General features: G+C 27.8%; 1 protein-coding gene across 1 annotated transcript; it reads right to left on the bottom strand.

Moving 5' to 3' along the window:
- Nucleotides 1–6,331: 6,331 nt before the first annotated feature.
- LOC124846087 (putative N-acetyltransferase HLS1-like) lies at nucleotides 6,332–8,602 on the bottom strand. The gene is made up of 3 exons (XM_047323306.2): nucleotides 8,354–8,602; nucleotides 8,048–8,178; nucleotides 6,332–7,225 (listed from the first exon to the last, which is right to left on the bottom strand). The coding sequence occupies exons 1-3, from the start codon at nucleotides 8,585–8,587 to the stop codon at nucleotides 6,352–6,354; spliced, it is 1,239 nt and encodes a 412-aa protein (XP_047179262.1). The 5' UTR covers nucleotides 8,588–8,602; the 3' UTR covers nucleotides 6,332–6,351.
- Nucleotides 8,603–14,264: the final 5,662 nt, after the last annotated feature.

Below are 14,264 nucleotides of genomic sequence, written 5' to 3'. Positions count from 1 at the left end.
CGACAACGACACAGATACCATATCCAATAACACAATTTCATAAAATTATAAAACATAAACACTAACCTGATTTGCGCTTTTCAATTTGCTTTGCAGATTTCAGCTTCCAGAACACCCCAATTTGAACACAGTTCCTCCATAATGCTTAATCCCAATTCGCGAATTCTCTGCAACCCAAACCCTAACCCCTATATTTTTAACCACTTCCACTTTATCTCTATTTATTTTCACAAATTTATCCTCAGACAGCCACGTATTCCACCTATAATAGACACATCGTTCTGTTCAGTCCATGTGTCCAGCAGCACCGTTACAAAATTAACACTGTGACCGAAAAAGATTAAATTGAACAATTTTTTCATAAGTTGGGATCTTATTTAACTTTTTAAAAAAGGTAGGACGCATTTGAATATCCCCTTTCAAGAGACCAAAAGAGGTATTAAGCCTTATTATAATTATACTCCTTTATCCAAATTTTTTTCATCACTTTCTTTTCTTCTTATGTCCAACAAAATAAAAAATTATTTTCTATCATTAAATTTCACACTATGTTCGAAATCCAATTTACCAAAGGGTTTTTTAAATTTGGTTTATAAGCTATAAATCTTGTTTACCGTAACATATTTTTACTAATGAAATAATATAATTATTCGAAGTATAATTTTAGTTTATAACTTTTATGTAAGATTATTAAGTCATTCTTCATATGTTATGAAATAGTATGACAAACTTTTTTTTCCTCCATGAACTTGTACATCATCTTCACTTTACATTTGAAGGCAAAATTTATGTTCTCTTTTTGCTTAAAGAGGTCTGTGTTAGTAACATTTTTATGGAATTTTTTTTCTGTTTGACATTGGAGAGGGAGGTACTTACGAAAAAGTTGGTCCATGGATTTTTCTTCTTTTCTTTCTCTATTTCTTTTGTTTTTATAAGGGTAACCCATATTGCTTCTCTTAAATTATATTTGTTATTGTTGTTCTAAAATAAAATATTTACATTACATTTGAATAAAAAATATGCATAAGTTCATTAACACAAAAATATGATTTTTTTAAGTTTGCTATTTTCAACTTTTGATGTTAGAAAAAACTCTAACATCTTAGTCAGAAACATCAAATTAATTTTATAATTGAAAACAAACATTTAACAACATCGATCATGTGAGAGTGTGATGTAACTTAATGATAAATTTCACAACATACCGACATCAAATTAACATCACCCAAATTAAAATTAGACAACATTTGATAGCACTAACAAATGTCAAAAAATGTTAGACTAGACCATAGTCAACTACCTCTAATGTCTATTAGTGATGCACTAACATACATCAAATGCTGTTTTTTTTTTTTAAAATTTTGTTTATACTTATAGTTTACCCAAAGTTTTGTTTAAGAGACATTAAAAAATTTACCAGAACATATTATATATCAAAAGTAAAGCTATTAACACAAAGTGTAACTATTAACACTAAAATTATCAAAACTAAAACTATTAAGATCAAACTAAAACTTTCATAATCAAAATCTTGTCCTAGACAATTTTTAAGTAATGTCCTAATCTATTGTTGATCCTAACTCCATCGTTTCAGTATATACATTGCACACTACTATCTTATTTTCTTCATATATAGTGTCATTTGTCATAGGTGATAACTTTTGAATCATTGAAAAAAATAACACAACTTCATTATGTATGGATACTAATGTTTAAAGTTTGATGTGATTTTTAATATATATATATATATATATATATATATATATATATATATATCTAATTATGGTTCGAATGTTGATTTTTATCCAAGATAGGATACCATAACCATATTCTCATGAATATTTCTGTTTGTTACACTAAACCTTACAAAGAAAATAATCACATATCATAAATTGATATGCAAAAATTAGTAAATTTAATATGAATGAATTTCAACATTTAATTATAATACTTGAATTTTCATATCCTGGCTTATCCATAACTCTAATTAAATTGAAAACATGAAAAACATAAGTTAGTATTAACATAAATAAGTAGATTATTTAAAAAAAGTAACACTTGAGTTTGTAACACTAATTTTAAATAAAGTTTCATCTTCCTATGCAAATAATAAAACCACACAATTATGCATTGTCTTGAAATGATGACCATTAATTGCTAAATGGACATATCATGAATCACAAATAGTTAATCGAATAATTAATAATACTTCATAAAATATTACATTCAATAACACTTAGCGATCAATGTAGAATGCTAGATACATCTTTTTTTACTCAAACATCCATTTGAGCAAATAAGTTTGTTTGTGGTCAAGTGTATTTTCAGAAGATTGAATCGTATGAGGTTCAATAAATCCATACATGGAAGCTTGACCTTAGCCTACAATGATGATGTCCATCATGCAACTATAATGAAGTTAAAATTAATTATATAACTAATAAAAAACTAACCATACAATTCAATAATCAACACTCAATAGATCATAATATAAATTAAAATTCACCTAAACTAAGATAAAAATAAATATTCATATTAAAACTAAGATAAAACATTCTAAAAGCACAAAACCATCATGGAAGGGAAGAAGACCAATAACAAAGGAGGTCTTACACAAAGACAATACGAGAGTGTACACATTGAATAACAAGGGTAATCAATGTCATCATACATTCAATAAAAGAGAAGAAGGGCAATGCAAATTTAAAGAAAACTTACCTTAATTAATGTGAAAACCAATTCAGTATAAGGAATCCTTTGGAGAAAACGAACACCACAAACATAAATGGGAGTAAAATGGAGTGAAAAAGAGTGCAATGGGCCTTAAGTGTTTGTTTTCGTCGTCATCACCTTTCTCCAATGGAGGATCACACGCAGTGAAACAGTGAAAAACTAACCTTTGCAAAAACTAATCAGTTAGAATGAATCCTTTGATGAAAACCAGCATCACAAGCATAGATGAGAATAATATATAGAGCAATGAACTTTAAAACCTCATCGTCATCATTGTATACTTGCAAAAGAGCCTTATGCGAAGTGAAACAATGGAAATGTGACCTCTCACGTTTTTTTTTTCCTTATTTTACAGACTAGATGTTGGATCTCCCTCCAATAGAAATCTATTTAAAAAATAATGTCAAAACTAAGACTCACCGATATCAATTGACGTACGTTGTTCAAAATTGATGTCTGCTTAAAAAAATTTAATGTCTCATTACACAAAATAATTACAAAAATGCTACTGCACTTTTGTTATGATAAATTTTACTATGTTGGACATAAAACTTGTGACGTTGAAAGTCCAATTTTTTTATTAGTGGTTACACTTGATTTAATTACCATCAAAATTTACCTCTATTTCTATTTTTAAAATAAAAAATATTTATAAATATAATTAAAAAATAGAGATTACTCTTATTTCTATTAAGATGAATCACGACTTATTTCAAAGTAGTAAAAGACTAAAGTCAGTTTCTTATCTATGCTGACACGTGTTTAGGATTTTATCCAATGTTTTTCTTAAAACTATACAGATTTTAAGGCAGTGTTATTTTTTTAATGAAATTGAGAGGATATTTATTAGTACAGTATAATAAATAAATCTATTTTTTAATAAATAATATATATATATATATATATATATATATATATATTATTTGATCATATTCTTGAGTTCATAAATTTTTAGCAGTTCAATTACAGTGACATCTTTCCAAATCTTTCTTTTCGCATTTCTTGTAACAATAAGGGTTGACAGCATTTTACATTTGATTTGACTTATTTTTAATAAGTATATATACTTGAGTGTGTTTCATACTTGATGTGAAGTGTGCATCTAAGTTTACTGAAATAATTCAACTCAAGTTCTTTAGATTGAAGTTGAATATAAATTTTAGTAGAACCAAATCACTATTCAAATTCTTGTTTCCATTTTAGTATTCTTTCTCGATTATCATATTCATTTACGTTTGTTGCTCAAAGATTATTAACTTTGTTTTTTAAAATACATTGTTTCAGCGATTAAAGAAAATTTCAAATTTAAAAAGATGATGCTTTATGTATCTTTTCAAATTTTAAAAAAGGTAATGCTTGTCATATACAACCACATTTTTCTTTCATAATCGCTTAGAGTTTTATGAACTGTTTAATATTTATGGATGATAATGCACTCTTTCTTAAAGTTGGGATTGAGGTCATATTTTCATATTATTATGGTTTATTCCTATGAAAGGTCAATTGATGATAACATTTATTAATTTTTAAGAAATCACGCTACAAGAAAAATTATATTTTAGAACCTAAAATATTAATTTTTCAAATAATAAAATTAGTCACTAACTTTATTAGAGACTAATTTAAAATATAGTATAAATAAGTAATTCAAATTTTAGTAACTAATATTAAATATTAATTTAAGTTTTGATTAGAAACTAATTTAGTTAACAATAATATATATATATATATATATATATATATATATATATATATATATATATATATATATATATATATATATAAATGTTAATTCCGTAACCATGTTATATAAAAATAAATTCAATAATTATGTTAGATTTAATGGGCAATGTTGCTTAGTCCCTGTTCACTTGAATGAATTTGGGGTTTTTTGTTCTTTAAAGTTTGTAACTAATTCTTACAAACTTTACTTTCAAATCCACTCTCACTTACTTTCAAAATCCACTCAAATAAAGAACAAAAAATTTATCTTCAAATCTTCTCAAATCCATTCAATCACTCTTTCCCAAATCCATTCAAGTAGTGTTCTAAAAACACGATTGAGGTATAATTAATAATCATTGATTTCATTATATTTATGATAATTATTTCAACTAATTAAAATAATAAAAATTTATATAACAATCTTTTTAAAGACAAAAGTACTTTTTTATCTTTTATGTGTACCATCGTTCCTATATTACTAGCTTTTATGTCTTTATAATTAATAATTCCAAATATTAAAATACTGTTTATTTCTTTTAATCCAGGTAATTTTATTAAGTTAACAAGAATGTTGCAAAAATAAGATAAAAGAAACTCAATAAAGTCTCCAATTCATATTTTAAATTTTTAGATGTTTAATACTTTATTAGTTGTAACTGATATATTGGGTTGTTTACTTTTAGATTTTCGTTTGCTGCTGTCTTTTTTAATTTATTTTTTTTTAAAGTTTAATTATATTTTAAATTTTAGAAACATTAAAATGAAAGACAAAAAATATAAAATAAATGGTATAATAATGTTAAAATTATTTTATTATTTAATTATTTTTTAACCCTTTTTTTATATAAAGTAAATTAATAATTAGTTATATTTATGATAATTTTTTGTCCTTTAAATGAAGTAAAGTTATATTAATAATTATTGAGATCAGAATTCATTTAATGTCAGAGTTATAAAATTTAATGTTTATTAATTATTCTTAATCAGTACGGGATCTTAAGTTTAATTAAGTCTTAATTCTGTTATAATTTTTTTAATCTTTAATTAAATTCCTATTAAATTTTATTTATTTATTATTCACAATTTTTATGTTTTTCAGTCCTTGCTATTTAATTTTTTATTAATCGGATATCCTTCCCATTATCTTACTTTCTTTATCACCATAGATTAATGTGAGATCGTATTTTTAAATACGTGGAGGAAAAAAAATTAAGATAATGATCACGTCACTCAAACTAAAAAATTAAACCACAAAAACTTAATTAAAATATAAAAGAAATTTGAGTACCCAATAGATATTAAATTACATTCAAAGTGTCTATTCACAAAAAGAATTGAGTTTTAAATATTAATTGAAAAGAAATTACATCATGATCATTATTTATAAAATCACAGTAAAATTTAAGAACCAAAATAGAATAAATTAAGGTTCAGGTTGTGTATTCAAAGAAATTTGAAAATTGAAAACTCTATTCATATTTTGTTTTCATTTTTAAATCAGCCCTTAGTCAAGAGGGTGATAAAACGTATATGATATAAAAGGACAACGAACAGTGCTAACCATGAATGAAATTGCATTAAGCATGTAAAATCCTAAGAAGGATATTATCAAGCATTTGATAGCTGTCCTTGAATTCAATATCAGTTCGTTTTCTGGTTTATCAGAGTTATATGTGTGAACTGTTCAGCAAACTAGGAATTTGGATTTGAAACATGAGAGAACTAACAACATTCATAGAAAAGAGGAAAACCGATATAGCAGAAAATACTAATATTATTAACACTTAATATGTAACTAATTTGTTTCTTGATTAAAATCAACATATCTTTAATCCGACAGAGATCATGTAGAAGCTAATTTAGGTCAACATGGAACCCTTGAAGATTACACACCTAAAAATCTCTAGGGTCGACAAACACATTTCCCACTTGTCTCGTCAATATTTCATCAGTGTTTTCATCAATGTGGGTTGAAAGTCTCTTTGTGTACCAAAGATCATCGATACACGAGATGGAATCTGTTTGAGGAACATTGTTGGCAAGTGGATCACCAAACCCTAACTCAGTTATAAACACCTTACAGTCCTTCATTCCTTCTCCCACTCTTGATGTGAATCTCCACATGGATTCCATGAGCTCTCCAAGGTTTTCTCCCTGCCCATAGATTCCATAAAGAAAGAGAAAACCAAAGGATCTACAAAGTGAGTTACTCACCGACATCTTGAGACAAGGGAAAACTCTCTCTCTTGCCTGATTTAAGGTTGTAAGAAGAAACCTTACTAGTTGAGACCTTCTAACTTGAAACTTGTAAGCTTCACAAGTGTTCCAAATACTAAAAATCACCCATGAGTTTGAAGTTTCACTGCTAATGAGATCTTCTTCATTATCTACCTTGCTTCGCAAATTGAGCCAGCCCTCTCTCTTATAATAACTTACCCACGTGCCTATGCTGAGTTTCTCCTTCAGAATAACGTCCATATCTAGTGGATACAAATCTTTGGTTTTCAAGGTTCTTCTGTATAACGAAATTGCTAGATCTATGTCCACTTTCTCTATTTTTATATCCCTGGAAATATGCTTTGTCATGGAACTAATTGGTTGGACGAATACGACAAGTGAGCTAAGGTTCACATAATTGCATTTGACAGTGAATAGGTTTTTAGAAGCATCATTATCCTTTTCAGTGGCTAGGAATGCATACTCAGCTCCATTTCTCACCATCCATTCTTCAACTGCAGCGATAAGTCTTAGTGCAACCCCTTTTCTCCTGCAGATATCAAAATGTTTTCTCAATGACATTCACTAGAAATTAGGGTTTTGAAACAATGTCTACAACTTATTATTGCCTTCAACTCAAGTTCAAAATTCAGGTCAATCTTTTTATAAGCAATTTTTTTATCATAGGGCAAAGTAGAGAAGTTATTCCTAACCCTGTGTACAATAAGGGCTTATATACATGGGTTAGGAATAGGTTACTCAAAGGTGTAATTAATATGAAAATGCAAACGACAGCTTATTCTATCTCAATAAAAGACAACAAATTGACAGATAGGTACACTGCAATAAGGAGAATCTGAAATCTCTATCAGGTGAAGGAAATTATCACGGATGGGAAAGGAAAAGCCTCAACAATATGTAGTGTGAATAGGGAAATAGCAGAGGTGTTCACATAGCAACAGTGGTTCGATATCTAGCAGGATATTCCTATGCATCTTTCTGTCAAAGTGTATTATTAGGACACCAATGAGCAAGCAAAAGGTTGAGATGGAAAAAAATGAAATTTGTTAAGAGATGAGAATGTAGTAGTTCAGATAAGATGTTTATATAAAAGAGCTTGACTCATCTTAGGTAGACATATGCTCTTATCATAACATCTTGGCTCAGACAAGCAATATTAAGACCAAATTTTGTAATCATGTAAATACCATATATAAATATATCTAAAATAGTTGATGAAAAGAAAAATCTAACCCACTGCGAATGGTTCACAAGACCATTTCAGAGGATAAAAGAAGATAAATTCAGGATTGCACTAACCAGAAAACAAAAATAGATCTTTTTAGGTCCAACAAATGAAAGTGAGTACTACCTGTAAGAAGGAGAGACTCTGAGGCCTAGGATGTAACCCATCTTCAAGAGTGATCCAGAAAGAGTTCCTACATTCTTAATGACTCCTCTAACCACTCCAACAAGTTCCCTGCTCTCGAGAAGCTCAGCTACCTGAAAGTCATTAGATAAACCATACATATATATGATCAGTACATGTTTTGGTGTTTCATGCTAGAAAAGTGTAGAACAGTTTAAGAAAATCTGCAGAAAAGCAAGTTCTAATTTATGTGGAGTATTTGAAAAGCAACATTCTGAGGTGGAAGGTAGGGATATGATAGTCACCCACCAGCATTACACGAAGAGGGAAAAACCTAATCCTAGATAAAGGGTCACCCATCATGTTGGTAAAAATGGAGACCACCTTTTTAGCTCCAATCTCAGAGTTCCTCTCTAGTTTTCTCACCATTTTAACATCTTTATCTTCGTTATATTCTCTTATAAGAATCTTGCTCCTTGTACGGTCAACCATTTCTTCTCTTTGGCTAAATGAAGCAAGTGAGGAAGTGGGAATGGAAATCATTTATGGGATCTTTCTTGATTTGGATCTATGCAGACCAACATTCATATTGAACCTTTATATATGGCGAAGAATCGTTTTCTTTTATTCCTTGCTCGTTTTGTTCTGTTGTCGTGACTTGAACACAATAACATACTATATTTTCCAACACATGAATTGATGCACTCGTTGAAATTAGCATTGTCCTCTTCGTTTTTTCTTTTTATTTCAAAACTGATTTGATGCTGGAACACGTGATTAAAGTGTAAAAAGTCCCACGTTGTAAGAATGATATGCTGAGTGATGCCTGTGAAGTTAAATGCACCGATCCAGGCCTAATGTAGCCAAATTATTGGTAATATATGGTCCTGCTAGTTGAAAATACACTCCAAACAACTTATATAGCTTAAGATCCTTGTTTTAAGTTTTCAAGAAAAAAAGTCTAATTTGTTTTATATTAATTGTTTTAGATTTCCAAGAAAAAGGAATCTCAATAAATTTTAAATAAAATTACTCATTCTAAAATTTACTTTAAGTCTTCCAAAAATAAAATCTAGGTTTAATAGGTTCGGAGGTCCCTATATTTGTGGGTTCGTTTCAATTGGGTCCTCCAATTTTGAAAGTGATTAATTTGGTCCCTAATTTAACAAAATTGAGTCAATAATACCCTTTCCGTTAAATACAATGGACGACGTTAACTTTTTAAACATGTGGTATGTTGAAGCATCCTTCAAATAAAACTGTGCAACCTGCAAATAAAAGGATGCCTCAACATGCCACATGTTTAAAAAGTTAACGCCGTCCATTACATTTAACGGAAAGGGTATTATTGACTCAATTTTGTTAAATTAGGGACCAAATTGATCACTTTCAAAATTGGAGGACCCAATTGAAACGAACCCACAAATATAAGAACCTCCGAACCTATTAAACCTAAAATCTAATAACAATAGTAATCAAGTTTAAATATACATTTTTTCCTTATAATATACTAATTTTCTAGTTTTCGTCTTCATAAAAATATTTTGAAAGTTATTGTGGAATTTTTGTTGTTTATTTTGGTATGTTGTTTTGTTTTAAATTTTGTAAAATGCTTTTTTATTTATTTATTTGGTAATATTTTAATATTTTTTTGTCAGTGCTATTTTATTTAAATGAGACTAACTAAATTAATAAATTATTACAAAAATAAAAACTAAATATATTAAAAAAAACAAAAAGTAAATATATTAAAAAAAACAAAAAGTAAAGATCAAAATATTGTTTTTGCAAGATTAAAAAGAATTTTACAAGGAACATAATATTATAAACAACAAAAACATATTTAAACTTATAAGTGCTTTTTTTCTTTTGAAAGAGTCAAAAATTTGATTTTCAACAAGGCTGCTCAATATTGGTTTCACTCTAATAACCCCTCTTGACACAGCAAATTGGGTCCCTGTGTTTGTTCTTACAATTGAACTAAATATAACTTTTATGTTAAAAAAACACTAACCAACTAATCCCAATGCTGCATAATAATAAGAAAGCTGACCCATAGACATACATCATCAACTAACGACCTTGTGGTGAGAGACAACACATAAATTATGAACACACATCATCAACTACTTTGTGATAAGAGACAACACATATTTTGTTTTATATATCCACAATTATGTATAATTTTCAGTAAATAATAATAGTCAAGAATATGATGTATAATAACCTTTTCCTAGGTATAATTAGTTTTGTTTTGTTGCATAAGAAGTATCTTCCATATTTTAAGCAAATAATAAATAATTAATGAAAATCATTTTAACATTAAATTTATATAGTTTATCTTTACTTGAATGTAATGTGAGTATAATTTTCACTTTTTATAGAAATGAAAAAGTTAAATATTAAATGAGAAAAAATACTCATATATTTAAGATTTTAAGTTAAAAGTGATATTAAGATTGAATTAATACTTTATATTTTAATCTCTCGATAAATCTTAAAAAAAATGATGAATTGAAATACTTCTAACTAATGGATGTACCAATAACTTAGGGTTACGATTTATAACAAAATATTCTTAATATAATATTGTAAAAGGCAAATTAAACAAAAATTTGTATAAATTTGATTATTTTTTTATTGGTAAAATATAACTGTTTATATATATCGAAACATTTGGTATGTTCCAAACTTTATATAAAAATGTACAATGTTTTCTGTCCATATGTCTACTTTTTTTATAATTAAGATCTATATATATGATAATAAAACTTGTTCTTTTATACACATCTAACAAAACCTTGCATAAACTTAATTGGCTGTTATTCAAAATATATATGATAATAAAACTTATATTATTTGTGTTTCAGAATGATATTCTCTTTTTATATGCCGATTGAGATAAATCAATTGCTTCATTTAATTATTTTTATTTTTATTTATTTAAGTATCAGATAAGGTAATATATTACTTACGTACTTTCTTTTCTTTCATCAGAAGTAATCAATTAATTTACAAAGTTTTATTACCTCCATTCTAAAAAAATTGTAGTTTTAATGAAGAAGTTTCAAAATGATTGATATTTTCATTTTTTTAATAATTGTTTTTTCTCCTTCTTACGTCTCCAAATCAATAATTCCCTCTTATTCAAAATCATTTTTTACGAAAAGAGTGAGGTTATTTCAGTAGTTTGGTTTCATAAATAGTATATTTATTATTATCATTATTCTAAATATAAATAACTCTAAACTGTAGTCAATGGTTCGAATAGAGGTAAGTATTACATCAATTCCCATTTAGAGTCTAATTAATTTTAAAAGAAGGTCATTATATTAGTTTAAAATGCGAAAACAACTAGTTTGCAAGTGGCAAACTCCACCAAATTGATTCTTCATGAATGTCCTCCTTTTAATTTTTAAAATAGATTAATTATTACAATTGCATTAAATTAACCACGTAGGAGGACTTAGAAACATTCTCTTGAGTATCCAAATACACCCACCAGGGGAAATTTGTTTTTTAATGGTTCTCGATAAGAGAGACAAAACATTTAAAAAAGTTTGCAAACGAAAGATATTAGTGAAGCTATTTCTCACTAGTGATATTTGATCTGTCGATCGGTCGTTGAGAAAAATGTTTGTGGTGTACCTCAATACATTGTATTCCAAACATACCTACATGAACAGGTGCATGTCTTTTGTCATATATAATGATCGGAATAGAGATTATATGTGAGATTGTCTGATAGGAATCATCACATATTCAACATTTTTTAAATTTTAAATCTTATTTTCCAGTTCTCAAGAGCCAAAATCATGGTTGTACTTTATATCGAGAAAGATAATTATGGTGCTCATATGTCCGTAGATAAAATTATCGCACATATATACATTGATTTTGAAGTTACTTGCCGACAAGACTTGTTATCTTTAATAAATAGATTTTGGATTGTTGAACAAAGAAACTGCAACAGAAGCACAAAAGCTACAGTGTTCCTCCCCCAACTAAGGCAAATCCCGATTCCTTGGTTTCATGCTATGGACAATTTGTCCATATTTTCTTCATTCAATAACAAAAAACTATATATTCAACGTGAAAGTACAGACATTTACAGATAGTAAATGTGTCGTGTGGCATTCACAAGAGACACGTATATGTGTTTGTGACTAACTATATTTTTCAATTTCTGAAATTATTTTCACATTTTAAACGTCCCTACATATAAAAATATCGCAATGATTAGATAGATACTGCATAATCATGTTGCTTCTAAAATATTAATTCTATCAGGATTTGAAGGTTCTTTACATATTAGTTTTATATCTTATATGGCGCATATAACTAATAAGAATAACTTTTGACAGTTTCATCATGAAGATTTTCTTTTCTTGATTTTAGAAAAATGTGCATGCATGTAGAAATGCTTGGAAAAGCAACCGTTCTTAAGGGACTGGTAAAATAAGTAGATTACCAAGGGGTTCTGCTGCTCTGAAATTTACGTTATTAGGTTAAACTATTCTATTTACATAAATTAATGATCTATATAAAAAGAGAGCATGCAGAGAAATGATGAAATGCATATATAGTTGAATAAGCTTACCTTACATTATAGAGGCGGCAAATACTGAAATAAGAAAAAGGAGAGCACGTGATTAGATGAGGATACAGTTCAATAACTCTCTGAATATTCGTTCTTTTCTTGGCTCTTCTTTTAGCTTAGTCACTAAACTAATAATTGCTGTGTCCTTCAGCACCTGCTACAGAGATTGTCATCGAAAGCAACTTTGTAAATGACAGAAAATACCGTAAAACATGGAGTTATGGCAATGTCATTTGTCAGATTCCTATTTTGTTGTCTCAATTTTCTGTTATGGTAGCAAAGAACTTATCATTTCTGACTGCAAGTTTAATTATTGATACTTCCAGCAGTGAAGATCTTGTGAAAATTTCTGGGTTCTGCGCCACCTTGCTTTATAATGTATCTCATGTTTCAGCGTGCCAATAAGTAGTCTTTGGCCCTTAGCTGTTCTTCTTCCAATAAACCTCATCCTGCATCTTGCCAATTCATGCGAACTGTATTAAAAGTTGTGCCTTCCAGAATCACCATCTTCAAAGTCTATTCATTTTTTTTCCAAATAAAAACAATCAAGAGAAGTGATAATTAGAAGAAAGAACAGATAAAGGGAAACCTAACCACGTGGCTCCTATCAGGTAGGGTTTGGAAGGACATGTGTAAGCAAACATAGGATTTGTTTCGATTACAAATTGTTGATGCCAAGAATGTGTTGGAGTAGAACTAGAATTTATGATCAGTATGTAATTTCTAACACACTTGTCCATATGGAAGAATTCAAATCATGAATGAAAGATTAGACAGTGCATTAAGAACACAATAATAGTGGGTAGTAGAGGTTATGATTTTAATAATTGAATTTAAAATTTGTTTGTAAAATCAAAATAATACCTTATTTATATTATCATCTGATGATAGTCTATTCTCTAAAATTTATTCATTTTTCATTATGTTCTTTTTGTACTTTAATATCTAAATCCCTTACGAATTCATATTTTTATGTACAACTTATAAAAATCTTACACTATGCCAACCCTAACGAATTCATATTTTATGTACTGTTATTTGAATTATTAAACTTGCAGTGGCAGTTCAAGATATAATGGTATTTTATTAAAGTAAGGATTCTCTGGTATCTAAACAATAGTTACATTAATTACACATCTATTTTGTTTCTCTAGTTTCTTTGGAATCATGTTATCAATAGTGTTAATTGATGTGTCCCTCCCTACTTTTATTTATGCATTGATCAATATACTTCATATTAATTAGGTATCAAATAATCTTTCTCTATTTTATGAAGCTTTCATGATAATGATCTGATTTCATTAAATTATTTTAACACTTGTTTCCCCCAAATCTAAAATTCATTTGATAAAAGCTAACTATTATTAGAATATATCTATTTCAAATTGATTATTTAAAATCAATTAAAAAATAATACGGTAAAAAGAGATGATTTTTTAAATAGATTTTTTTTTCTTCTAAAAGGAAACTTTTTAAATCGACATTTTAAAAATCCAATTTAAAAAACGAGTAATTTTAAAAAAAAAATGTTATTTTATACTGTATTCACATAATCTGTAAATTGTAATCACATACGTTTTAGTTATAGAAGTGTAACCATCCAAACAGTATAAACAGAAT

Source organism: Vigna umbellata, chromosome 5 (assembly GCF_029865625.1).
Source record: "Vigna umbellata cultivar VRB3 chromosome 5, Vumbellata_1.0, whole genome shotgun sequence".
NCBI classification, from domain to species: Eukaryota; Viridiplantae; Streptophyta; class Magnoliopsida; order Fabales; family Fabaceae; genus Vigna; species Vigna umbellata.
Note: the sequence above shows the minus strand (reverse complement) of the source record. Positions and strands in the feature narration are given on the sequence as shown.

Coding starts and splice junctions, on each gene's coding strand:
- LOC124846087 (XM_047323306.2), bottom strand. CDS start 8,587: ATGATTTCCATTCCCACTTCCTCACTTGCTTCATTTAGCCAAAGAGAA. Junction 8,179..8,353: donor TCCCTCTTCGTGTAATGCTG/GTGGGTGACTAT, acceptor AATGACTTTCAG/GTAGCTGAGCTTCTCGAGAG. Junction 7,226..8,047: donor AGAGTCTCTCCTTCTTACAG/GTAGTACTCACT, acceptor TGATATCTGCAG/GAGAAAAGGGGTTGCACTAA.